This window comes from Sander lucioperca, chromosome 20 (genome assembly GCF_008315115.2).
Source record: "Sander lucioperca isolate FBNREF2018 chromosome 20, SLUC_FBN_1.2, whole genome shotgun sequence".
In the NCBI taxonomy this organism is placed as follows: domain Eukaryota; kingdom Metazoa; phylum Chordata; class Actinopteri; order Perciformes; family Percidae; genus Sander; species Sander lucioperca.
The window spans coordinates 6,971,392-6,995,769 of NC_050192.1; the positions used below are offsets into that span (position 1 = coordinate 6,971,392).

Genomic DNA, 24,378 nt, shown 5'->3' on the forward strand with positions numbered 1-24,378 from the left:
TCGCCTGTGACAGCAAAAAAAACGGGGACTTGGACGATGAACAGACACATGAAGCAGGCTCGCCGTGCTTCTCCAAGGATACCCCTTCTAAACAGATTTTTGCAGTTCAAACAACTCGGAATTGTAGTAGAGAACAACAGTTATAGTCGGGTTTAAATCGGGCTTGGGCTCATAATTACAGTTAATGTATGTGTCAGGCCGGGCCGGGCTCAGACACAACGTGCACGGGCTCGGGTAGGGTCGGGCTTGATTTTTTGGGCCCGATCTAAGCTTTACTCCATTCATGTGTGCTCACCTGCTGTCTGCACCCTCCTCCTGATGACCAGATTCACTTGGCCGTTTCGGGCCGCCCCGTGCATCAAGTCAATGACATATCTGTGCGGCTTCCCCACAACCGGGATCCCGTCCACAAACAGCAGCTCATCACCGGGCCGCAAGCGCCCATCAAGGTCTGCCGGACTCTTCTCGATGATCGCCCCGATCAAGATCTGTTATTACATGTAGACTGTTATATACAGGAAGTACAGGTCCAAATAAATGGCTTGAGATGCTGGAGTAGAATATGTGTGTGTCACATGCAGTGGGTGTTAAGGTGGTTGTTATACTTGTACATAAATAGCTCAATTACATGATTGAAATATTGTTTTGTTACTTTAACACACAGCAAAAGACACCAAAGCAGCCAGCACTCTCTCAGGGGTCAAAGGTCAGGGGTTAGGTGTACACAGTGTGTGTGTAGTGGGTTAGAGAGGAGAAAATGACAGGGTTCCACGCCCATCGCCATACGAGCCTTCTCACACGCCTCCGGACTCACAGGCTGCCCTGCCTCGTCCCCGCCCAGCACCCGGAAACCAAAGCCGGACTTCTGTCTGCGCAGGTGCACCTCTATGTCCTGATACTCTGCTCCTGAAGCAACACGACCACACACATCATGAAAAGTCTTTTACGTTATATTGTTATTCATGAGCAGTTTATTTTTTTAACAGTGTCTCTGCAGAGATGAGGTTTTTACCTGAGGAGTCCACAGGAAAAACTGCCCTTGTTTGGCCAGGTTCTAGAAAAAAAAAGATGCAGGAAGAACCCATGAACAACAACAAATGTATTCCATACACAGACACCCACAAATGCACACATACGCAGACAGCACACCGGCAAACGCACATTCTCCCACAAAGGCTAAAAGAAGGCAGAAAGGCCCTGCTTCAGCATTAATGTCAGCGCAGAATTTCAGCAACATCCATAAAAGTCAGGAAGTGCTTACGGTGTGTAATATACCCATCCCTTATTTACAGTGTGAGGTGGGATGCAAGCACTGATCTGCAATCAGGGACTTCACACAACACTATGATCTGCAAAGTAGAAAAATGAAATCAACCGCAGACAAGTGGCTGCGAATGAAAAATTGATTCCAATTCTAACTGTTTTAATCACACTGAGCGCTCTGCTGGGACGCAGCAAGAAGAATGGAGAAAGAAAATCACCACTACAGACAAGAGGAGTGATATATCTGTTTCCACAGAAACCACATCGAGTGCTTCTTATTGAGATTTAGCTGGTTTTGCTGGTAAACACAGGTGAGTAACCATGCAAATATTTTAAACCATGCTTTTTGCAGTCAGAAATAACGTCAAAGTGATTTGCAGATAAATATATATTTTTTAAAAGGCAAAAAAAACGATATTGACAAAATTATCACACCTCAAGGTCCTTTTAATAGCGGTTCTGAACTTTCGATCATATCTCATTTTAATCATCAGATGTAGTTTGCTCAATTGTCAAGATTTGTAGATGTAAAATTTTCCACAGTCTCATCCTTCTGAATGTATGACACGTGTGAAGCACAGCTTGCATACAAATGAAAAAAACTCGTGTCACTTTTCGCTTCTATATTACTGTAATTTATGATGTTTTGGTTTAATCAAGCTACCGTATATCAGAAAAAAGGTCAGACATCACAGCTGTTCTGTTTATACAGTTTTTAGTTCAATTATTCACACAATTTAAGCCAACTGTAGAATTACACACCTTAAGAAAAGACAACCATCCAGGTTAATTAGGTAAAGACAGCATTTTGTCCTTAAAAACATCACAATATTGCCACCATTATCAATTCTACAATTTTTGATAATAATGGATGTAAATTGTAAGATGTATGTATTTTCTCAAAGTGTTTCATTCACCAATTTGTGTGGTGGTCCTCTAATTGGATAATTTTTCCATCTGCTGATGAAGATGGAGAGGTCCAGAACAGCTACTAAATGGACTTTAAGATGAGACTGGTTTGTAAACAGCTATTTCCAAGGAAACCCAAGGCCAAAAAATTCCACTATTTCTTAAAAACATCCGCGCAGAAATCTATGGACAGTAACAAAGTGCTTGTTTCAACAGCTGCATTAACCAGGGTTGATACTGAAAAATAAAAAAAATACTGACTTGATACTCTGCCGGCTCTCGATGCATCTTTCTCTGCATCATGAGGGAACATTTAAAGGGTTGGTTCACCCAAACAAAAAACGATTTGGATTTGGATAATTTCTTTCTCACTTACCTCTTGTAGTATCTAGCCATGCTGATAGTTTGAATCTGTCTCTGAAAAATCTGCCACCCACAATAGCCACATCTGTTTCCAAAATCAATATCCTGTTATTCTGGATAATCCACAGATAACACTGTAAACCGTTTTAATAGGGACTATTTCGCCAGTAGAAAGTAGTTTCCACTGAAAAGAATTAAACAAAACTATCTATCACTAGAGGCAGTGAGGAGGCATTTTTTGTTGTTGTAGTTTTTGCAACCGGACCCTTTAAGAAAACCTGTTTACATAAATGCTGACAATCTATTAAGGCTCCCAGAAAATTAAAATGAACCAACATTAGCAGAGTTTGCTCACAGTGCTCCACCATGAGGCCAGTAGCCTGGACTTGTGATGCTGCCAAAAAGGTCACACCCTGCTTCACCCACACCAGGGAGAGCAGCAAATAGAGCATTAAATAAAAATCCTGGAAGGAAGACAAGAGTAAATGTTACACTGTTAATCATTGTATCCACGGCCGAAGAGGAGGGTGAGACGATGATTGATACAGGAAGACCGATAAGGTTTGATAAGAAGACTTTCTGACAGCCATGAACACCTGTCCTGTCTGTGAAAAACTTTTACTATTTCATGTCAGCCATGGCCACCTAAAAAAAACAACAAAGAAACCTCCAAGAGAGTCCCACCCATGCTGACACACCATACACACAAAACAAGACAACATTCATATGTTTTTAAATATTTATGGCTGCTATTAACTTCTTAATGGCACCAGACTTGAGATACATACACAGGGCAGTAGCTACCATTGAGCACACTAAGGTCATGTCATCAATATTTATGTGTCCCTGTGTTAATAAGGTTTTATTAAAAAAAGAATTATACTATTATTTAAATTAAAAGCTTACATATGATGGTTATTTAATAAGATAATTCCAGTAATTCTAGACTCAAATTTGACTACTTCTAGGCAGGCCATTGAGGACACTGAGGTCATATCCTCACAATTTCTCTGGAAATTTGGGTGTTTTGGCAATCTGTGTGGAGGTTATACTACACATAAAAACTCAAACATGGTTTGGTATTTTAATGACAATATTAGTAGACTCATTAATGAATTTGACAACTTTTAGGCTAATAAATAAAAGATTCACCAGGCAATGTGGAGAAGGCTTTGAATCTGCATATAGCATTTAGACCTTCATGTTGGAAATCAAAATTTAATAAATTAAAATAACTTAAATAAAGAAATTAAAAATCCCCAAAAATTGAAAAGTCCTGCATTTAAAAATGTTTTCGACAGGAGTGTGTCGTGGTGACTTGCACTCATGACCTCAGTATTTCCAAAATCCTCGCTACAGCCTTGCATACACATAGACCCATAAAAAAGCAAATATACTAGTTTCTACTGCCAAAAGGTCCAACAGGGCATTAGAATTTTTTATGATGCATCCTGATCATATCATAACAAGAAGAAATTACTTTTTCCACATTTTACAAGTCAGAGGATGGCAATACTGCTGGCACTAAAGCAGGTCATAAAAAAATCAGCTGCTGCGTGGACTGTTTATTCATGAACACATCTCCGTTCATGATGTGAGCAAGCAGGATGTCGATGTCTGGATGTAAAAATAAAAAGACTGTTGACTGAAGGCAGGTTTTGTTTGTGTTTGTGTGTGTTGGCCTGTGTGCGCATTTACAGTAACAAGAGAAGATCAAATGGCATAATATGAGGAATTAGTATCTGCAGATGCTAATAGGCAAAACGTCTGATGATTGTGTAAAACTGAGGTATTTGGGCTGAACATTCAGCAACAGATCTTTCAGTTTGATTGAAAGAGGCCAGGGGTCTCATTTATAAACGTAGCGTACGCACAAAACGGGGCTGAAAATGTGCGTACGCCACTTCCCACGCAAAGGTTGTGATTTATAAAAAACAAACTTGACGGGAGAATGTGCGGTCCTCCACGCAAACTCTGACCCATGCGTACGCACATTTTGGAGACAAAATAGGAATTGGTGACGCAGATGGTGAGGTGGTGAACTGAAGTCAGACTGTGGAAAGTAAATGTGAATAACGATTACTCGTAAAATTTTCAAGTATTGATGCCTCGCACATTTTTTCACTCCATGTCATCCACGTTACCATGAAGATTAAATCCAGCAGTGTTATTTGCGCTTGTACTGAGTGATAAGTGTTCCATAAACACCTCCAACTCAAATCTAAAATAAAAATTTGTTCTTAATGTTTAATCGGTGCTATCTCGCCGCCACATTGTCTGCTACGGAGCGCAGGAGGAGATGGCCCGACTGCATAAATTACAGGATAGCATCAAATACCCTAGCATTACATAAAGGCAGAACACAGTAAATAACTAATTGTCTTTAATACTGTGCATATATCATCAAATGTCAAAGTCTGAAAATACAGCCGTTAAGCTCTTGCGCAATCGTTACCCTTAATGTCCTCGTTATCGGTCCGAACTTTAATACTGTTTGTGACAAAACCTGCATGAAGAAAAGTGTGTTTGCCTATTACACTTTCTTTCGTCTTCAAATTGTATCTCGGGGTGGGGGATACCACTAGTTGATGCTGTGTTGGCAAGGTGTTAACAATCACAAATTGTTGTAAACACACATGCTGGCCCTGCAGGAGGACTACACTAATGGAAGAATCAGGAGAGAAAGAGACTTCAGGGACTATGACGATGACTGATATGCCGATTTAGATTCCCTAAAGCTGTGCTCTTGGATCTACAGTATGTAGTACTGAATTGGGTCCAGTTGAGAGGGCAACGCGCCGGAACCGTGCCATCCCGGTCCAAATACAGGTACTCGCCACTCTGCTGGCAACTGGCTGTTTCCAGAGGGAAATGTCAGACAGCTAAGTGTTTTTTTTTTAATAAATATTATATATAATCTTCAACTTTATCACTAAGGCTTGTTTGGATATAATATATAAATAGTTCTGTTAAATCTTATTATATACGTCTGGTATATCGAAGCTGTCCCGAGTGCCGTAATACCTGCCGTTTTGGACGTATTAATACATGTAGTTACAGCTCAGGCTTCCCTACACTGTGCAAGAACAGGCCAAAATTATAATTCAATTTGCAGCAATTCCTGAACGTCTGAGAAGTTTTTTGCTTTTTCTCCGCCAGTCATCATGATTCGGTGTAACAACTGCCAGTGTCATTCATATACTGATCAGCATTCACGAGGTGCTTTGCATTGACTATTTATGGTTAAAAATGGGCGTGTACAGGGCGGGATAAGAGGCTGATCCACGTACACACACTTGTAGGTAATCTTTGATTTATAAAGGGAACATTACAGATGTGCGTACACACGGTTTTATAAATCTGACTTTTTTTTTTGGCTTACGCCATTTTGGGCTTTTGGGCATACGTACACTTATAGTAAGGATCCTACGCACAGTTTTATAAATGAGACCCCAGTTTTCTGTGAAGCTTCCAAAGTGAACAACAACAAAGAATCTTTGACTCACTGTGTGTGTGTTTGTGAGAAAAAGAGTGATGAATCTTCAGTACTCCACCTTCCAATGCGGAGTCCATCTTTCTTCAGTGCTAGAGAGAAGTGTTTGTCACAATGCTACTCTGGTACTTACGCCTACTCTCATAGATAGCCCTGGACTTCTCATAAAGGTCATAAGGGTCTGGTTTAGCCAGGGCCAAGGCCTCGGAGGCTGAGTCTGGGACAGAGGCCCTGTGGAGATGGTGTGTTGTGAAGGGGGCGTTGTGGGGAATAACGGGGGCTGACAGGCTGGTCTGAGCAGGGCTGCCCTGGCCCTGCTGGGACTCCCACTGCTCCAGCACCTGTAAAGCACAGTGGCATGACGGGTCAATATTTCACTACCACCTTTCCCACTCCTGACACTCGATTTTTAGCCTGGTAACCATGATAACAACAGTAAAAACTGAACAGAGTTTGCTTTATTGACTTTTGACGGTTCGTTAATCCCCACCGCTCTTAGTTACTGTAACTACTCCTACTGGCTTTAGTTCTTGCACAGCACACATGCAGTTCACGATGATAATAGTGGAAAATGTATCACTCAAAATGTGCAGTAATATTTGAAACTTTGGGTCTTCCATTACAGAGGTAGACAAAAGCAGGTTTCTCATTTTTGGCTGAAATGACAACTCTTCCTAGTTTTATCAGCTGCAGCTAGCTTCATAAGCTTATGTTATCGCTAAAATTGACGTTTGAATTGAATGTTTCCAGTGGTTTAGTTTAAAAATTAAAAGCCTGTAAAATTACCTCAAATATGCACATGAGGCTAATAATTGAGGCTAAAGGTTGTGGGAAAAAAAAAATCACCATTCTCACCAGCTGATGATCCATAAAAGATGGAAATAAAGAAACAGCACTATTAAGAAAAATGTAATTATAATATTAATTTGAACATAATCATCAGATGATTCGGATGTTCATTATAGAAAAAAACTAGTAGTAGTAGGTTTATGATATATTGTTTGTATTTTTAAACAGCACAAATCATTTTTACTAGAAGAAAGGACTTGAGGATGAGTAAATGCAGGGTTTGGCAAACGTGATGCTATCTTACGCAAGCTTGGCTGGAGTTGGCCGAGTTTCAACTCCCCCCAAACTGAATAAAGAGCAAGACAGAGCCGCTAACGTTAACCCAAACTCTGACATACTAAACAGATATTTTTTTTTAACGTAACCTGTAGCCCCACGTACCGCTAGTATTGTGATATAGTTAGCTAATTGATTGGAAGAATGCGGAGAAATCCAAAGCTTGACAGCTTAGATACAGTTGCCAAGCTATTATTGGACTAGAGGTGCAACGATGAATCGCTTAATCGATTAGTTATCAACTATTAAATTAATCGCCAACTATTTTGATAATCGATTAATCGAGTAATTTTTTTATTAAAAAAAATAAGATTTCTCTGATTCCAGCTTGTTAAATGTGAATATCTTCTGGTGTCTTCTGTCCTTTGTGACAGTAAACTGAATATCTTTGAGTTTTGGACAAAACAAGACATTTGAAGACGTCGTCTTAGGCTTTGGGAAACACTGATCCACATTTTTCACCATGTTTTGACATTTTTATAGATCAAACAACTAATCGATTAATCGAGAAAATAATCGACAGATTAATCGACTATGAAAATAATTGTTAGTTGCAGCCCTAGATTGGACAATTGCCTGTTAGGGGGAGGGGTTTGGCGAATGATCAATTCATGCTAGAAAGAGTGGAAGTCACACGGTTAGTGAGGTTAGTAGTTGAAACAAGCAAAACAATTCCAGCCTCTATTTGCCATATACATCTCAGTGTATATCAATGATGTGGATAATAAGAGGATAATATATAGTCGCACAGATAAATATGGCCTTATTTTGGATGGGTGTTTGAGGATGACAGCAAAAAGAAAATCATTTTCAAATTATCCTATTGGTCAGTGCATTGGTTACTCTGTTTTTTATAAGGTATTACTTTGTAAATTATACCCAATGTACATGCTACATCCCAGAACACATTTGAAAATGTGCTGTCAAGTGTTTTAGGTGACACCAGCAGCTTTGACAACGCCAGTCAATCAGAGTGTCAGCCTTGATGTGTCAGATAAGTCAGGCCGCTTAAGTCACAGCACGGCACTAAGCAGATAGCCAAGATGACATGTTGACATGTCAGAAAGTGTGAGAGACGGAACCGGGAGGGAGAGACAAGACTTTTTTGAAACTGAAATGGTGAGACTGGCTGCATATGGCACGCTTTAATATGGAGAATTAAAGTGCGTCTGGTTGAAGATGCACCGAGAATAAATATCAGCTGCATAAAAGCTCCGGTATGGAATCAAAAGTCTTTCCATTCTTTGAGGTTTCATTCGCGTCTGCTATTGATGTGAAGCACGTCTGCACGTCTGACTGGGGACCTTGTTAAGGCTGAGATTAGACTACTGCATCCTGATCTCTCTTTTACTTTCTCTCTGTTTGATTAGGACTGTTGAAGCAAACACACTCTGGCTAATAATCTAGCTGGTCAGATGAATACAGGACACTGCAGGCAGGTCTTTACAAGACAACATTATGGAATAAAAACAACAGCACATGCTCCAGCATTGAGTAGCTGTTACGTACAGTATTGAATTTGACAGACAAATGTTGATAAGCTCATTTGCAAAAGAAACTCTCAGGAGCTGCAGGCTGAGCTCAACTGTAGGTCGATATGACAATTAGGCGATTCCCCATTCTTCCCTTATTAGTCAAATTCCTCCATATTCCATACTCAGAGCTGCAGAAGTCTTCTTGTAACAAATGATACCCAATTAAACTGAGACTGAACTGTGGTGCGGGGGTTTAGCAGATGGGGGAGAGGGGCAGGGTGGGGTGGGGTAAAGAGAGAGAGAGAGATAGATAGAGAGATGTGAACAGACAAGGCTCTGCAAGCCGTCTGATATTTTGTGCCTTTTCCTCAGAGCTCAGAATTACTATTATTCTGAGGGAAATGGAGGTGACTGATTAAATCGAGAGGGAGCAGAAATTATGAACAATGAGGAGAATTTCAGGGGACAAGTGCTACACAATGGGGATTTCTTGTGTTGTTAGTTGTGATCTGGAATGAGGACAACATGAGCTGGGGTCAGGGGCTGGTCAGAGCAGCGCTGGGAGGAAATCCAGGCATGAAATGGATTGTACACATAGTCGCACAAAGAGAAACAAAGAAAGATGGGCAGAAACAACTCGTGTGCAGGCATGTGAGTGTGACAAATGCACCGAAAGACAAAGTGAATCTGATCAAATAGGATGTTTGGTGGATTGAGTTTTTAGTGTGCCCAGGGGCAGCATATGATACTATAGTAGAGTATTTATGGTGGCAGAGGAAGCAGAAGAGGTTGAATGCAAGTTTGCAGAGATACCACATGAGGGCTTTTGCTTAATGTGACAAAGGAAAATAAAGGCACGGTAAAAGATAAATGACCAGAGAGCAAGCATAGGGTAGTATGAAAGAGCAAAAAAGTATTTGAAAAATCTGAAAGATTGCAAAAATAAAAGAGGGATGAATGCATATGGGCCATGCCAAAACAGTTAGAACAGAGGCTTAGAAGCACTATAGTAGTAGCATAATTCAAATGCCCGTAGTGTGGATAACCCTGATGGCACTGTGTCAGTTTATGAATTAGCTTTGACTTGTAGGATCAAGAGACAGGTGATGTTATGAGCGGGCCACTTGACCTTTTCTTATCCAAATATCAAGGGCTGGCTGTTGTAAAAGCCAAGGACATATAGTGAATCATCAGTAGAGTTAGTACGTCGAGGGAGGGATTGAAAAGTAATTTCTAGATCTTTCAAATGTGTAAAATAAAAGATTAAAGTCATTCTGATTACATACATACATACATACATACAGTATGCACACTGCAGCCATTGGTACTAAAGTGAAGATCTACTGTATATTAATGATTCAAAAGCAGAAATGGGGACAGTCCGAGTTTTGGAGGCTGGTGCATGTTACCTGCTTAGGGGTCTTCCAGGGTGAATAGTGACCTGCAATGTTGAGAGAACAAAGAAATGCTTTAGACTGAAAAAGATGGTGGAAACAAATCATGAGATGTGTGGTTTAATTTCAGCTGTGAGAGCCAATTCCAGGGGGTTTATGAGTATAATAAAATGAATTTAAAAAAACCCATTATCAGCAGAATTACAGAAAAACCAAATAGAAATGAGAATGTGACATGAAAACAGTGTTTGTGAACGGTAGAAAGGACAAATAAAAGCACAATTGACTCAAACATAATAAAAGCACACAGCAGAAGAGGGCAAGTAAATATCTTATGAGGCACCAACTTATTGTGAAGACAGAGAAATTAAAATAAGACTGTAGGAAAGGCACAGCTGAGAAGCATGCTCTAACACAGTACGAGATGTCTTGATATTGAAATGATTGACGTGGTTAAACATGAAAGACAGTGATCAACAGGTGGCATAAATGATAGGAACTAATAATTTTAAAGGCAGCGATGAATTCATCTTTTCCTGTATGGTTGAGATTTTTCTTTAACGAGTGTGATTTTATGTTCTGTTTTGGGATTTTAGGTGATCTTACATTTTCTGCATTGAGAAACATGTTTTTTTTTTCTATCAATAAAGATAAAAGCACAAAAATAAATATTATAATAAACCAAAATGAACAGATTTTTGGCCACTTGGGGGTCACCGATTTATCCTAGAATTGTTGGACTTAAGATGGACAAAATAAAACACATTGATCTTCCTTGTCAAAACCTGGCACCCCCTGTTCATTACAATGCAACTTGGCCAGCAGCAGCTCATACAGAGATGTGGGTGTGTTATGCTATTAGGGGCTAATGTAGCCTCAAGCCGCTAGCCTTGAGCAGAGATGAAGAGCGAGCTACAGAGGTCTGGTAACTTCACTTCTTTCTAACTCCACACCTCCAGATTTTTTTTCATTTTCAAACTTGTAGTCCTCAGACCCAAACGACGCGGACTCGAGTGACATCACTTTAGGCTTTATACAACTTTTTCAAATATGCAGTAGTACTCCCCAACACCTGTACACAGACTTTAAAGTGTAAAATAGGCGCAGTTATGTGGTAACTTCCATCTATATTAGATACAATTACATTAAACATCAGCTCCCATTAGGATCATTGTTACCAAAGGAGGCATTTGATCATCGATCTGTCAGGAGCCTAAGCAGTGACAATGAAAAGGCAGTCGGATTTGAGAAAGCTTTCACTTAAGTAGGTTCAGGATGTCTGTACCTCACAATAAAGTGGTTTCAGTTTGTAATACAGTGCAGCAAGGTAAAGGGCACACATTTTCCTTTGACTCTCCCATTCATCTGGCTTTGACCTTTAAAAAGGTACGCCACATTTTCGCTGTTTACAACATTGTTCAAGCACAACAACCAGAAATCTATCTTAGATGATGAAAGAAAACAATCAGTAAAAAGCACAACAGTAGCAGCTGGCATCGATACGTGATCCATGCTAGCACACACACACAAAGTAATAAAACATATGCTCCAGCAATGCTTCTATAGTTAAATTCACAGGAGCATGTAGGTGCACACTCCATCTCCCTGATTCAATTTCTCTTCTTCCTGTCTTTCAAGTGCTGCCACGGTCTTCCCTCTGGGATGCTACAAGCGTATGCAAATGGAGGGATCGAATTACGGGATGACTGCTTGAATTATGCGCCAGCCTTCCCAGTGTTGGCCTGGCAAGACTCCAATCGCACAGTAAAAACATTCGTCTCACTGAGCCGCCAGTGGAATGGTGACAACATGGAAATTAACAAAAGCGACACAAAGAAATTCAGCAATGTTTTTTTCAGACTGTCAGCTTCTCTCAGTCACAATAAGCCAAATAAGATTTATATTTATATACAACAGCTTATTTAAAACTCAAAGCATATTTTGAAAAGTATGATATCAGCAAGGGACAGAGAGGAGTTTCGCTTTTCTTCCCAAAGACGGTCAATCAATGAAAGGCTTTCTGTCCAGAATACCTACATCAGAATATCTAAGTCAGTGTGAAGGACACAGCGAGCAAAAGAGGCAACAACAGAGCAGTTCTCAGTGTGGGAGACAGAACCTGAGCTGAGCTGGACAGACAGAAAGGAGGGGCACTACCAGGCATCACTGACCGAGGTGATCCTCAGGGTAGAGTCGCTGTTAACTCAGGCGTACCAGACATTTAGTTGGACATGGGTGTCAGAGTGCCCCACGGCCAAAAGTTGAGAACGGGCAAGAGACACAAAGAGAGACTGAGAGAAGGAGAGAGTAAAAAGAGCTGTCCATGGTGCTGAAAGCCCTTAGACTGAAGGCTAATCAGACCTGGCAGCTCGGGTGCAGAAAGCTACATGAACCCTGTGGTGTCAAACTTGCACCTAGCTTTTAAGCTAACCGGTGTTGCGTCCTTCTGTACAGTAACTTCACCCTTTAGTGACGCAAAACCAGTATAACACCAGTCACGATGGCATACTATCTTGCTTATTCAAGGTCCATAATAAGAAGGGAAAAGTCCCTAAACCTACACAGTGTGTGATGGTGCACGCTTATGCCCCCCCACCTCACCTCAGCCCTGGCAGGTAGTGATAACTGGAATTTGATTGAGGTTGTGCCTTGTTTTCAATTTCTGCCCAAAACTCTAATCTAAGAGCTCTGAACTGGGAAGTGTTTCCACTTGGGAAGCTTTTCTGCTCCAAGGGTGCCGAAAAAACAAAATTGCCAAAGGTGCACGCACACGCACACAATCTCCTTAATTTCAATGAGAGGCTAATACTAGCCCTTGAATTATTCAAATATGATAACACTAGAATTGATGGCAGCCCTTTATTAATATGTATCTCCATTACATGAGAGAGACTGGCAGCTTCACATAACATCCACAGCAGAAAACCGATTCTATCCACCTCTATTCAAATGCCCGTTCCATGTTTGCTCGATGTTCTATAAAACCCGCCTCATTGTAGCAGTATGCAAAACTAATTGTTTGCAAGGTACATGGTTGAATATGCATGATATTCAAGCTCAAAACAGCACAGATTGTTTCACTATGCTCATGCAATCACTGGGCAATCACTCCATCCCATTAAAACTTAAATAGAAGCGCTTGATTTGTTAAAGCAAGGTTAGTGATTATACTCCACCCACACACAGGGAGGAGAAGAGGAGCCTAACTTTTGCTTCCGTGATCTAATTTTAATGGCAGTAAGGCTAAACACCATTAGCTTTGTTTTCTATTTCTGTTGTGATCTAATCTCAATATCTCGTCCATCATGCACAAGGCCCTGGGCTGTCTTCCCGGGCCGACTGGACGGGATATCGATCCCTGGTGGTCAGCTCCTCCGGGTTTGGTGGGGACAGAGCTGTAAGTGTGAACATGGCCAACAGTCTGTGTTCTACTGGCAGAGAGCCGAAATCATCACTCTCTTGTTGTCTTCTTCCTTTCTCTTTCTCTCTTTTGTTTCCAACTATTCTATCTTGCACACACACATCCAATGAATCACTGTCTAGTTACACAGTGATTCCCTGGGAGGCTGGTGGAGGCTCAGTGAATCAAACCCTCCTCCTTTTCTTTCTTTACAAAGCAGACTTTCACCTGAGGTCTGCATGCTTCTTAGAGCAGCCTCTGGTCATCCATGTGCACACGACCAATCCGAGGTGAAAGGTGAAACCAGGCAGCTGACTCATAATGTACAATTTACCCATGATAGTACTAGAAAGGGGAGTTTATGTAAGTGTGCGGGGGCTTGTGTGCAGAAGGCTACCTTGGGATGTGTGCGAATAAGACGAGGAAAATGTGTGCCTGGCTGTCGTTTAGGTGTGCGTACACAACCTGTGTGAATCAAACCATGTGGCTCAGCATTTGTGTGAGTGTGTGGGTGGGCTGCAGTGAGGGAGAATGTGGCCTGTTAGAGGAAATCTAAATGGGCGAGCGTACATGTGAACGAGCTGAAAGTCTCAGCAGCTAATTACTGCCCTGTGTCTCTGCTGGTGTGGCAATGAGATATAGCCTGTTAATGGTCTAGATAGCCACTAATGAGGCTGTCTGCCATGCACTCACACACAAATACACACACGCACATATGCTGGCACAAACACATACACACACAGGTGCAATAATTACTGGTGATGAGAGACAGAGTGCCCATTTGTTGGGCAAAAACGGCTCAGGAGTCTAACTAAAATTTAAAGGATGGCTAAATATCATAACTGTATTACGAGTGGGGGGGGGTTTCAAGGTGATGAGGCTTAATTGACTGGATTGTTTGATCATAAATAGCTCAATGTTTGGATGGTGAATTAGCGGTCAGCTTGGCTCTAATGCCTTGCTTTTGATGGCGAGTTCTTTGGTCGTGACACATGCCAGGGGGAACATAAAAACATAGATCCACATCTTTAGAATGACATCTAAAACATAATCATGTTTAGGGCAGTATAGCCATCTGACTACAGGTTATAGATTTTACTCTTAAAATGCTGCCCTTAAAGGAATAGTTGTACATTTATACAAATGTTATATATAACCGAAGTGTAAAATGTGGTTTTGGGTGTCACAAAAAAGTCACATTCCTTCACGACTGTCTCTTTTGTTGATGGTTATACCTAAAGTATGTCTCAAAATTATTGTGGCAATGATTTATTGATGCTTATGAGCTACATGTCTTCTCTGCATTACAGGAACATCTCACTGCTGCTCTGTTTGGCTCTTTACTGTGTCCATGACAACATCAAGTTGAGCAAGACGAGCATGCTGACTCCCTCTGTAGTAGTACAACTTTTCCAATGCCTTTTTCTTGTACTTCTCCCTCCTGTCTTTGTTCATTGTACATGTAAAGAACTGAAACAAAGACAGGAGGTGTGTTTGTGTGTGTGTGGGTGTTTGTGTGTGTGTGTGTGTGTGTGTGTGAGAGAGAGACCTGAAATTATTGATGAAGCTCAATTTGTGAACCTTCCTCGCCAGCCATTTGTGATCTCTGATGCTGGACATTAGGAGTGTGTCGTCATAGCAAGGGCACCATAAAATAGCCACAACAGTATTGTTGGATTGTGGATGTGGGTGTTTAAGGGCCTTAATGCTGTCAATCATTTGTCTACTTTACTATATGTGTGTGTGTGTGTTCTCCCTGAGTCCAGATGCTAAGAGGTGGTAGCTCTGTCCACTGCATAAAGAGTCATTCAAAAAAAATTCCGTCATGCAAAAATATGCACACTCGCAGACTTTTTAAACTTAGTCAGGGCTCAGTGCTGGTTCAACCCTCAGACCTTTCAGATTGTGTTTTTAGTAAATATGATGAGCTGTGTGCTTGCCCCTAAACTGGCCAGTCTTTGGAGAGCCAGAGACGGGAGCGTGACTGTTGTTTGGTGACGGAGTCGGTGGCCTCTCTCTGTGCTACACTGGCGAGTGTGCACAAGCACTTAACAGTTCAATTAGATTGTGTGGCCAGTGTCCAGTGGTTCAAATGTGCAGCGGGCCAAATTGTGATGTGTGAAGAGCGGGAACATAATTTAGCAGCATGGTGACAGTTTTATTACAATGGGTAATAGCTTGGCTAAACGCTCAAAGCTGGCCTTTCTGAGGAAGTTGGGTGGGAAAATAGAATCAGCTGGGAGTCTGACACAGCTCGCACTTTAATACGCAGTATGTTGCTAAAAATTGTTGTGTTTGTGTGGGCATAATCAATGCATGACTAGGAACAAACATGACAATGTATCCGAAATCTAGGGAAGTAAATAAACCACAAAGATCAAGTAGCTCAAAGACTCACTTTAAAACAAAAACTCAAAACTTTGCTGAAATAAATGGACCTTCAGGGGAAACAAACACATTCAAGAGTTTAAGCCTATCACCTTGAAGTTAGATACATAAGCCATTCAGGCACTTGAAAGGTATATGGCTTATAAGCTCTCAGACTCACTACTGATGCTTCAGTAGTGCCATTCTCTAAGTCAGTGGTCCCTGGACTTTTTTGCTTGTTGCCCCTTAAACCAACCAATATCTCCTTGCAACCCCTCATCATAAATTGCATGTCAATTACTTGTGCAGTTCAACTGAAGATTGATTTTACCTTCTCAGATTATTTTAAGAGGCTCAAAGAGGTAAAAAGAAAATAGAAAAAAGACTGAATATTTTTTAAACCGGGCAATCATGTAATAACCCACTGGATCCCTCTTCGACTTCCAAATTGGGAACCACTGCTCAAATGTCTTCCTGTTGGCATAACTACAGCATCCTAAGCCCTTACTGTATTACCATTTTAGAGCGTGTGGGAATCAATTAAAGAGGTAAAAGTCAGGGACAATTAAAGAGGTAAAAGTCAACACAACTAACATCACAATACTTTAAGAAAAGTAACAGACCATTAGCTTTGCCACATGAGAAATCTAGATATGTGTGCATCTTCTTAGTCCCAGACTCCTTGTTTATCTCCATCATGAAGAAAATAGTTTAAAGACAACAATTACAAAGACTTTAGTGTGACCGTTTTCTCCCAGGAGGATCTGAAGTCTCTGATCTTAATGAGCTTAAAGTCTGACAGTGTTTTCCTGCTTAAATTCACAAAATACTCTCAACACATCTACAATGTCTAAAACCCCACCCAGCTGGGATATTTGACACCTTTTCTTGTCATTTCTACAGATATGTGCAATACGCAGTCATGCTACCGTAAGAGCAGACTGGGTGGCACGGACGTTTTTCCCACCTCTAGCACCCACAGCTTGTCAAGTCACAGGAATTCAACACAAACAGATGTGACACCGCACCCTGGCGTATTGTTGTGTAGTGGAGCTAGGCCGTATCCAGATTTGGAATAATGAGATGAAATATAGCATGTAAATAAGGTTGCCATTTTCTCCACGGGCCAACAGGCTGCTTTTTAGATGAGAGCACTTGTTTCGACCTTCTAAAGCTCTGCAGCGAGTGAGGAACCCTTGACAGATGGCGGGAGCGCTTCACTGCTAGCTTCCAGGCAGATGGGAGACTTTGTGTTTTTATGTTTGTGTGTGGGGAGTGTGTGGACAGATTGGAGACGTTTGAGATGGTGGCACAACACTTTTGACCTCTCCCATGCGTGTATGTGTGTTTATGTGTTGGCAGATGATATTTTAGAGGTACTGGCTTAAATTTCTTTTATTTTTCTCTCTTTTTTTGGATGAGAAAATGTCTTCATTACTGCTACAAGCTTATTTCTGCACTCTGTTTCTCCTATCCCTGTTTGTTGGCTCCCTTCTCGCTGACAGGGACATGGGGAGTCTAATAAAGAAATAAATGACAATAAATCTATTCAAAGGGCGCTGCTGACCTTTGTGGGTGAGTCTCAGTGGTGTCTGTGGCACCAGACAGTTGGCATTATGATTGGGATGTGACATTACACAACACAAAGAGGCAAGATGCAGAACTACAAATTGGTTCCACACAAAAGCAAAAGCAGTATTGGTTTCCCAATCCAGTTGTCTTTGCTTCCAGCTCGCACTACGAAGTCCTAAAGTTCATGTGTCATCACTTAGAGGATGCCAAGATAAATCAAGGACAAGTAAACTCAAAGAGGGGAATCATTTAACAACATTTAACAACAAGGTTCCAGAGACAGATCCTATCTGCTTGGTTAATAAGAGCCACAGTTGCCGTTTTTTTAAATTTAATTAAAATCTAACGTTTTAATCTTCACCGTCGGAGCTTTGGCTGAGTCTTAGCTGGCAGATGCACTACCTCCACAATTCAATAAGAATGCAAGCTCAGTTTGTAGGCAGATCACAGCTTACACACATCTTATGTTCTGTCTTTTGAGCCGTACACACATTTAGGGAAGACATGGCAGTGAATCTCTTCTTTTTCTTTCATGGTCAAAGTTATCGCCATTAGATGTAAACTGTCTGATGGTTTCAGCCTTCTTGAGGAACCAACACAGACACTTACACACACACGCACGCACGCACGCACGCACGCACGCACGCACACACACACACACACACACACACACACACACACACACACACACACACACACACACACACACACACACACACACACACACACACACACACACACACACACAGAGCTACCTGTTGATTCTGCAAATCACAACCCTGTGTGTGACACACAAAAGAGGGCAGTGCATAATTATGATTGTCAGAGGGCCACACATTCTGAAAAACACAGGGTAGAAAGCACTTCAGAGCCATTTGCAGTCTACCAGTATTTTATCGAAAAACTGTGCTACAGTACTTTTGACAAGCTTTAATTTTGGGGCTTTTATCCGCGGCTCACACAAGGTAATATTTGCCATACATATTGAAACTGGCATGATAAAAACATCTAAAAGTAATTCAGGACTGCAAAAAGCATGCACCATAATGAAAGGGTCAGCGAGCAGAGCAGAGAGGCATAGTCTACTTAAGTAAAGTGAAAGAGACTGTATTTCTAACCGGGTAAAGAAAAGAGGAATAGGAAAGGCACTTGAGAGGAGCTGTGCATCAGTCAGCCATTGTTAAGCACTGCAGGACTGTGTGATAGGTTTCTGCAGCCTTTGGACTGGACCACACATACAGACACACTTAGCTACAACGGTAAAAGATGACATCGATGAATACGCAAACAGATATGCTAGGAAGGCAAATATGGAGTAGACACGGAGAGATTCAAGAGCTTGTGTTAAGTCACCAATCTTCCCAGAATCCCTACCTGCAGCCACTGATCTTACCTGTTCCACCTCTCTGAACCACCAGGCTGGTCTCGGCTCCCACGGCACACTCCTTGAGAAGCTCCACCACCTGGGTGTGTGCGAATCCCTGCACATTTTGCTTATTAATCTCCACAATCAGGTCACCCTCGAACAGACCTGGGCAGCCCAGAGGCTCTAGCACTTGTTTGACTCGCTGGCCTGTAGCGCTGTCAGCAATAGTGAAGCCAAAACCTTCCATGCCCTTCACCATGGTCAGCGTCAGTAGCTCCCCTTGGGTCGCCCCCGACGACGCCATGGAGACGCTGTCAGGGGGTGTGGTGCCGGTGGTGGGAGGAAGCGAGCCGTCTAAGTGGGTGTCACCCGGGTGAGGGGTGAGCAGCTGCTGCTGGGCATTGACCTGGTCCTGACCGGGGTCTGTGACGAAGCGTGCCGTGCGGGATAGATAGTCCAGGTAGTTGTCGTAGCCCGTCCTGCCGTTCACCATGATGGGCCGCTGCTCCATGATGCCCAGCGGGGAGATGATGGTGGTGTTGTTGTTGGTGTTGGCAGCTTCCTCGGGGTCGTAGGGCAAAGGGTATCCACGGCACAAGACAAGGGTGACGCTTTGGCCAATTGGCACCGACTGGAAGAGTTTGACCACATCGGCGTGGGTGGTGCCCAGGACGCACACATCGTTGATGTAGACAATGACATCCCCTGCAGACAAAAGTATGGACAGATAGAAACAAAATGCTGTAATGGCTGGAATTAATAGTAGCTACAGAGTCAAACTGCAACTTCTGGTGACTGTTTGACAAGCAGGAAACCACCATTGAAAATCTGTAGTAATGCAAATTACTAAAAGTCCAGCCCTACAATATAACTTTGCTTAACAGTGTGTTGTGTGATTCCATTTGTCTAGACTGTCAAGCCAGGCAGGAAACTATGGGAGAGAGGGGAAGGAAGAGGGGAAAGATTCCCAGCCATAGACAGAGATGCTAACGATGTAATATCATTGTTTATTATGGATTTCTGTTTTTAGTGGCTTCTGTTTTTTTTTTAATGAACCCCATTTCCCACAAACCTAAGACATTCTCGAAGTAGCTAGCTTGACAGATTAAGACTGTCGCTTGCAAATACAAATACATTTGTGAAGGTTCTTGCATGCTCAGGCATGTGTCCCAAATATGCCATTTGTTTTGATTAGTGAAACATGTCTAAATTAACAGGAAAGGAAATGGTATCATCTTGCAAATCACAGCTTGGAAGTTAGTGACCTTATGAACTAGGGAGACAGGACAGGGAAGTGCAGATAGTACAGCTAAAAAGTTGGAAAGATGACAATAGAGGACAGAGTTGGAGGATATCATGGATAAGGGAGATATGATGATGTATAATATGCCCGTGTTGTACGAATGCTAACAAATTAATTGCTGTTGAACTTTTTTTAAAACACAAAGGGTTCAATTCTTAATAGCAACTGCTATTAAGTAATACTGTAGTAAACCCCTGGTCAGAAAGACCAGTAAAAGAAACCCTAAATGAGAAACTGCATTACGTTACAGATGCTCGTACGGTCCCTCCTTTGGCTTCCCGTACAGCTATAAACACTTTCTACAGATAAACATTACCACAGATAATGTCTTATCTGCCTTTCAAGTGTAAAATAGTGCTGATGACAAGTGGCTAAAATGTTTGCCTTTTATGGGGCAAAGTGCTTTTTTATTTGCTCGCTACAATATACTGCACTGTAGATAAAACCTAGCTGACAATTAAATGCTCCCACACAAAAGCGCTCCACATCCAGGCTTATCTTTGTCTCAACCAGATTACTAAATATAGTGTTTTGTGCTCCGCTGTGCAGGCACCATGCAGGTTTTTTTGCATGCAACACTGGGGAAGTGGGAACACAAGACACAATCCACTGACAAATCAGCATTACCGAGGTTGATTATGAAAACAATTATTTTCTAATTGCAGGTATAATTGTTATGATCTTTAAAGAGAGGGCTTGGTGGGAGTATGAGTGTGTGTTGCAGAGAGAGAAAGTGAAAAACAAAGTGCCTCCATGATTAATAAGCAAAGCATGTGCATTAGTGATTGACCCTTACCTTGCTAACTACCAGCGCAATGCTGTCCAGTTCTCTTAAAACGTGAGCAGCAGACTATAACAGCACTAATGGCTGGGTCAATGACATTTTTTCTGAAACAACATGGCAATGCTGTTGAAATGGAGCAGAGCTGCTGACCCCTCTGAGTGACAACAGGAAGTTAAGATATCATTGAAATGTTCTCTCAGTGCAAACTGTGACGTGGACAAATGCTTTCCAAGTTTAAACGCTCCGCCTGTATTGACAGAGCGAGCTCACACCTCGAGGCAACGTGACGTGAGGGACTTTTTAATTAATCCTGGTAAACGCGGACGACATTTGCCTTGAGCACCAGTGTCAGAATCAATAGTTGAGCACACTGGCAGAAAACAAATGATGGTGCTGTGACCTCGATGCGCCCTCGCTGTGCCCATAGATCTCATTCTTTATGACCGGGGAGGAAATGCAGCAAGACGGAGAGTATAAACATGTTTCACAGAAACAGAAAGCTATGAAGCCACATATAGAGACATCTTTTACCATGCAAGCTTATACCTAAAAGGGTGAGTTCACACAAATTAGAAAAACAAACATTTCTTTGTTTCACATTTCATGTGCCATGGTATATGGAAATATCTGCCTCTGGAACTTCTGTCACCACCTCAGTAAAATGGAGGTGAATTGAATTGTATTTATGAAATATTTCCTAACAGTGAGGTTTTGCTGATTATCCACCTTAACCGGGACACTGTGTGTTGAAACACGTTGAGACAAATGCAGTTTTGTAATTTGGGTAAAATACTTTTAATAAACACATATGGTCCCGAACACAGGCGTGCATACAAGTGCAAAAACACCCTCTCATCCCTCTCTCCATCCATTATAAAACCTCCTGTAGGTCCCTTGTATACTATAAATCACACTATCCTTAACTATGAACACCGAACTCACTGGGACCAAGGCCCATGCTGCTACTACATCCTTGCATATCCTGATCACATATTCATCTCTGGCTAATGGGTGTGTTCAAGTGGGTGTGTTGTCGACATAACGAGAGGTCTCTGTGGCCCTGCCGAGGCATGACCAAGTTAACAGAGCAGTTTAGAGTCTCAGCAAGGTGCAAGCAGTTTGTTAGAGACTGTGGTGTTTCGTGTGTGTGTGTGTGTGTGTGTGTGTGTGTGTGTGTGTGTGTGTGTGTGTGTGTGTGTGTGTGTGTGTATCAGGCGAAATAGGATGCAACATGGCCATGTCAGATGTGCCGGTAAGATAAGAATAATGATTAGAATTTCTGGAGACAGAAGGTTGTTAAAACAAAAAAACAGTCTAATCTTAACTTTTTCCTTATAATACAAGGACTAACTATCTCTACACTGCAATAACAGAACAATGCTATTTCTTTATTTACATGTCTTCTACATGGATCATTAACTCATGCTGAGTTTTGTTGTCTGGGACATGTAGTTTTTGCCTTGTCTTTTAGCGCGGTATAATGTAGCATCAAGTACATATTTAAGAACATTGTATACAGTTCTCATTTTTAAAATAAGTCCGCTGGAAACATTAGAAAAGCCAGGCAACAATAGGCAACCAACTCATGAAGCTAATGTTAGCTGCATCTGCTTAGCAACAGCTCGTCACATTAGCTGAAAAAAAGGACCCAAAAAGTGCAAATCTGAATTTAAAATTTGAATTAAAATTTGATGTTAGATAAAATTATACTTTTAACAAATATTAGCAACAACACAAAGCTAAGCTAAATCTTCAGGAATCTACACACAATTTGATTTGAGAACATTTCAACTGTATTTTAGTGGGTGTTATTTATACAGAATGCATTATAAATTATGACACTTAATCGGTATAAATGCCTCAGTGTCTTATCTTATCACACACTGTAGTATGTGGATACAGTTCAGTGGAATAACCCTCTGTTGCTGATTGAGTGTTACAGCAGTTAGACTCTCTAGTTTGAAACATACTGTACCAACAAACCCACTGGATTTTGTACTAAACGCTGCCTCTGGCATCCAAACTAAGCCTCTCCACTTAAATCTAACGCAACTCATACCTCTGTATTCCACAGAAACTCAGAAATATCACAGCTAACAAACCACATTTCTTTTATGGACAAAAAAAATTATACAAAAACACAAAATATCCTGCCTAGGCAAAACTGCACTGCATGTGGTCTACCAGTCATACATCAGATATTCTAAAACTCTTTTACAATAAGTGCTCTAAGATGTTTTCCCTGGTTGTACAATCACATAGTGGAGTCAGCCACGAGGGGTCATGAGGAGAAAGCGGTACAAATTATCTATATGGAATTGGAAATTTCACACCTCCGCAGGCCTGGTTTCTACGTCCGTGAGCTCTGAGTTACTGATCGAGCTAGTAGTGCTACTGCAGAAGTAGGACACAAAGTCTGGGGAGGCAAAGTGTGTGTGTGTGTGTGTGTGTGTGTGTGTGTGTGTGTGTGTGTGTGTGTGTGTGTGGGGGGTGGAGGCTGAAATGTGAGATAGAAATGGAAATGAGCTGAAGGGAGGAAGTGGTGGTGGAGGGGAGAGGAGACGTGGGGTGGGATGGTAGAGATATGAGAGGGATTTGTTAGTTATTTCTGCGGAAAGAATTCATGAAAAAATTTGAGGGGGATTCTAAAAGAAAGAGAGAGGAGGGGATGAAAAGGCAGACACGCAAAATGTTTTATATGCAGTATTGTCAGGACAAGCTTTATTAGTCATCAGGGGATCTATTTTGGCCTACTGCATCGTCACATTTATAAAGAAACAGACATTAATAACCCAATGTTCACAACTGCAATGTCATAGAACAATGCAAGGGTTTTGGAGAAGAATAGTAGCTGCGCTACAGATCAAACTCCCTGAACAGCTTACTTTACGTATGATAAATGACCACTATAAGCTTTGCATGTGCTCCAGCATGTACAGATAGAAGCATCATTGCATGCTGAGAGCACTGAAAAACCTGCTAGTTCTATTCCCTTGACCTTTAGTAGAGCTGGTCCGTCTTTGTGTGTATGTGCTGCAATTCCATCCCCATGTGGCCACAGCCAGGACCTATGGTGCTCATAAAGTCTGTTTCATGATTAATGGAAGAACAGAGCTCCGCAGTTGGTGCACACGCATGCGCACAGACATACACCCACATACAGAGTTCACACCGTGCTAGTTTAGCAAGTTCCACCTGTAAACACACACGTATACAATGGATGCATATGCAAATATAACCATTTAAAGTAACCATCTTAAAGTGGAAGCTACATACATCACCATGTGAATGGCATACTGTATTCATATTTGAGTGTGTTTGTTTAAATCAGACTCTTTGTAGGCTGCAGTGCATTAAAAAAGGTAAATATGGAAAAATTCGGGGCTTGAAAACTTGTGCTTAACCCCCTTTCTTTGAATGTATTCTGTTAGTGGACCAGATGCTGCAAGAATCAAGCTTCTAAGAGAAGCCACATATACTTGTTATGCAGACATTTACAGGGGACTTTTGTAATTCTCTGGAAATGTGTTATCTGTACTATATTAAATGTATGATCCTGTACTG

The 24,378-nt window shown here is 41.5% G+C and overlaps 1 protein-coding gene across 14 annotated transcripts in view; it reads right to left on the bottom strand.

Annotated features, from left to right (window-relative positions):
* magi2a (membrane associated guanylate kinase, WW and PDZ domain containing 2a) overlaps positions 1-24,378 on the bottom strand; it is a 243,621-nt gene that overhangs the window by 22,680 nt on the left and 196,563 nt on the right. For 9 of the 14 annotated variants that reach the window (XR_004895986.1, XM_035995851.1, XM_035995850.1 and 6 more), the window contains 6 exons: positions 18,755-19,432; positions 10,038-10,069; positions 6,162-6,369; positions 1,013-1,054; positions 791-906; positions 296-488 (listed from right to left, as the gene is read on the bottom strand). Coding sequence is in view for 13 of the 14 variants with exons in the window: in XM_035995851.1 (XP_035851744.1) it covers positions 296-488; positions 791-906; positions 1,013-1,054; positions 6,162-6,369; positions 10,038-10,069; positions 18,755-19,432 (1,269 nt within the window). In the remaining variant the exon portion in view is untranslated. The remainder of the gene's footprint in view (positions 1-295; positions 489-790; positions 907-1,012; positions 1,055-6,161; positions 6,370-10,037; positions 10,070-18,754; positions 19,433-24,378) is intronic. The other 5 variants (XM_035995852.1, XM_031313318.2, XM_031313326.2 and 2 more) reach the window with 3 other exon arrangements.